The sequence below is a fragment of the Puccinia triticina genome, chromosome 8A (genome assembly GCF_026914185.1).
Source record: "Puccinia triticina chromosome 8A, complete sequence".
In the NCBI taxonomy this organism is placed as follows: Eukaryota; Fungi; Basidiomycota; class Pucciniomycetes; order Pucciniales; family Pucciniaceae; genus Puccinia; species Puccinia triticina.
Window position 1 is genome coordinate 5,471,139 of NC_070565.1, and position 3,816 is coordinate 5,474,954.

At 47.2% G+C, this 3,816-nt stretch overlaps 1 protein-coding gene across 1 annotated transcript; it reads right to left on the minus strand.

Moving 5' to 3' along the window:
* Nucleotides 1–778: 778 nt before the first annotated feature.
* Nucleotides 779–1,306, minus strand: PtA15_8A583 (uncharacterized protein; the record flags this gene model as incomplete). Its single annotated transcript, XM_053172027.1, has 2 exons — nt 779–959; nt 1,200–1,306. 2 exons carry the CDS (start codon nt 1,304–1,306, stop codon nt 779–781), a joined length of 288 nt encoding a protein of 95 aa, XP_053023232.1.
* Between the last annotated feature and the right edge of the window lie 2,510 nt (nt 1,307–3,816).

Genomic DNA, 3,816 nt, shown 5'->3' on the forward strand with positions numbered 1-3,816 from the left:
TCAGTAGTGCTCATCATTACAAGTAGTTACTATGTTCTCATCACTCTTCCCCATTAGTAAATTCTTTTATTCCCATAACCAGCATTCCCCTTTCAGCATTGCTCATCATTACATACTGTTACTATGTTCACATCACTCTTCCTTATTTGTACAAACCTTCCTTCCCATAGCCAGAACTCCTCATTGTCTGTGCTCATCCCTCCTTACTATAAGAACTGTCTTCACCCTCCCCTTACTTGTACCCCATGCAGAATTTATAGATAATTTTAGATACAGAAATTATAAGTGCCCATTCTCATCAACCCATTGCCATTGAACCATTGCCCATTGCTCCCCCCCCCCCCCCCCCCTTGCTAAGAACCAATAGCAACCAGCCCCTTTCAAAAAGACCGCCCTCCCCATTCCCACTCAGCAAGACCATAGACAAAAAACTCACCACGCTTTATTTTCTTTGTTAGCTTCAACCAAAATCAGCCTACCAGGGCCTGTCAGAATCCTCCGCCGTTTCCGATGTAGCTGCAGCAGCTGTCGCGCTTCTGGACCCGATGGGCGGCGTGGAGGAGACTCGGCATTAAGCAGGCCCGGGCTCACGGCCTAGATACTCATTGGCCCGCCCAAACACATCCTCGACGCCGCTGTCGTCCACCACCACCATCAAAAACAACTGTGAATGGACGAGAGAGACTTGAACAGCTCCAGACCGTGCGCAGAATCCTCAAGTCCAATAACACCCTGCTCTCCGGCTCCGCGTGCGACCTTTTGCGGACCATCCGCAAGCTCAAAAGTTCGCCGCGCACGTCTTCGCGCCCATGGCCCCTGCCATTCCTGTCCCTCCTAACACAGGTAGCCTAGCCAACGTATCAACGGATATCGTCCCTCTTCCTCCCTTGTCGACAGCAGCGTTGGCCAGCCCCGTCGCCCGCCCCGTCCGTAAGGGTGGCAAGCCGTAAGGTTGCGAACTGCCGGGGTGGATCGCGACTGCTGGTGCTGAGCTTGGAGTTTGGAGTGGGCGGGCGGTCTGGAAAGAGATGGTGCGACTTGTAATTTTTGAAGACATGCGTAAGTCGGGCGGGGTCGGAGCGGGGTCGAAATGAGCTGGGTTTGAAAAATTTAGCATGCATGCTCACTTGACGACTGGCCTCGCATGCATGCGCGAGTCCAGTCGTTTACTGGCTGTACAGAGCGTTCACAGTTCCCACGGTGCGGATGGCAACAAGAGCGTGGCGGATGGCGGCGAGCCCATGGCGGATGGCGGCGAGCCCATGGCGGATGGCGGCGAGCCCATGGCGGATGGCGGCGAGCCCATGGCGGATGGCGACGAATCCGTTGGGAGAGAAGGACCCCTTGAAAACAAAAAACAAACCTCTGGGCTCGTGGAAGAAATGTCTTCAAAGAGTTCCTGTGACAGCAGTTCATGCGCAAGGTGCATTCAAAGCGGCAGATCTTCCCATGCCTGCTCCTCAACGGGCGCCCTTAGCTCGGGCCGTGGTGCCCTGCTGGCCCAGTTGAAGATGGATCAGCCTAAACGGGTTTGCACACGTTTTTGACAAGGTTGCACGGGAAGGTGGTGCGCAAGCAGATTATGGGTGTGACTGCAAGTGCTGCGCCGAAGTGATTCTTCTCCCCAATGTGATACCCAACCTGTGAAGCTAAGGTAGGGTCACCAACAACTATCCAACCCCATATAATTTTCAAGTGCTCAACCAGGGAATACTCTGTGTACTACAAAGACATCTTCAACCTTACACTCTGTTTTAATCTGGCCATTGATGATCTTCCTCTTAAAAAATCTGATGAGTTATAATTTCTACATAATGTTGTGTCCAAACTGGGAAGTTATGAAAAATTTTAGAATTGAGAGACTCAGTCACTCAGAATTTCTTACATTTGTAAGGGTGTCTGAAAATTGAAGTTGTGGGATATCTTACAATAGTGATAAAAATACTGTAGATTTCCACTTGCAATGAAATCATTCTCTTTGTTTTTGAATTAGGCAGAAATGTTGATCAAAGCATGACTAATTTTAGTGTCTTGCTCCCTAAAAAAACTCTTTCATGCTTGTGGGTATTCATTAATTCCATGGGGTGGTGTGTTCTTGGGGGAGCTATGCTTGCCAGGTTGGGACTGGAAGCTATTGAATATGGATGAGAAAGTAACATGACACTGGATTTGCAGCGGCAAAGCCGCCTTGGCCTCTAGTTCCAAAAAAACCATGAATAATCAGAATCAATAGACTGACATGTGACGTGAATGATAATAAATGAAAAAAATGAATCTCAAAATCCATCCTAAATTTTTGCGGGCAGGGAAAGGACATCCAAAATTTCAAATTTGCACTGCAGGTAACAAAAAAACAGTGTCTGGGGTGTTTCACTTCAAGGATAATTAAATTTCCCAAAAAAAATACTCAAAGTTTGAGGTTGGGAAAATCATTGCAAAAAAATCACTCCGTACTGAAAAAAAATGCAAACTGAGCCTGCTCAGCCAAAAAAATAAAAATGTGTCAGACTGAGTAAAAAAAAGTGGGGCACATTTTTGGGTTGATTTGTAGGACGGGCCTGCACAAGGCACGCATGGGCCCCTAACAGGCCCGTTGGGCCCATTGAAAAATTAGTATTGCATTTGGAATTCCCATGCTCTGCTAAAATGTGAAATGGGTTGAACTGAATGAAAAATGAGGGGCTACATTTTCAGGGAGATGTTTTGGACGGGCCTGAATGAGGCCCACCTGGCCCCCAAAAAGCCCATTGGGCCTATTGAAAGAGTAGCCTTGGTCAAGAATGCCTATGCTCAGCTAAGAAACAAAAATGTGTCAACCTGAGTAAAAAACATGGGGCCACACTTTTGGGGAGGGCTTATTGACAGACCTGCATCAGGCCCGTCAGGGCCCACCCAAAGCTGGTTTGGCCAACCCAGAAGTAGTCTTGGTTAAGAATGCCCACATGGTGTTTCAGAACAGCACCAATTGACCACTAATCAACAGAAGATATTGAAGGGCTTCTGACATCTGCATGACATTTGTGCGCTCACAGAATGTATTTCCAGGCCCTTTCCTTCCCCTTGGAAACCTGTTGGCCTGTACGGGCCTGATGCGGGCCCGTCCAAAAAGCCTCCCCAACAATGTGCCCCTAGGGTTTTTACTCAGTCTGACACATTTTATTTCTTAGCTGAGCATATGCTTTCTTAGCCAAGGCTACTTTCTCAATGGGCCCAGTGGGCTTTGTAGGGGCCATGTGGGCCTCATTCAGGCCCGTCCAAAAAATCTGCCCAAAAATGTACCCCCATGTTTTTTATTCAGTTTGACCCATTTCACATTTTAGCAGAGCATAGGAATTCCAAACAAATACTACTTTTCCAACTTATTTTTTCCAAAAACATTACTTATATTCATTCTTTTGAAACCTTTCTGTCCATCCTCCCAATAAATCAGAACTTAAAAGGCATGGTTTGTATGTGTTCTAGTCAAAAGAAAATTCATGAAAACTTTCTTCTGGGCACTGTACACTTGACCAAACTTGTTAATGGCCAAGATAAACCCTTTGCTACAAGGCAATGCCATCACAAAGAATCTCACCCCTGCCCAGGAGGAATGGTTGAACGGCTTCATTGCATCAATGAAGCAAAAAATTAATACAAAACTGGAACCAGACAACAATCCTAGGACGCCCCTTGAAAAGGCCCTGGCTGATGATCACGCCCTAAAGCACATGGATTTTTACTATAACGGCGCAATGCAGGAGGCCCAATTCATGGAATTGGGCAGTTCTCAAATGCCCAACTTTTACTCGCTATGGGTAGCTCGCCGTGCTGAGCTCA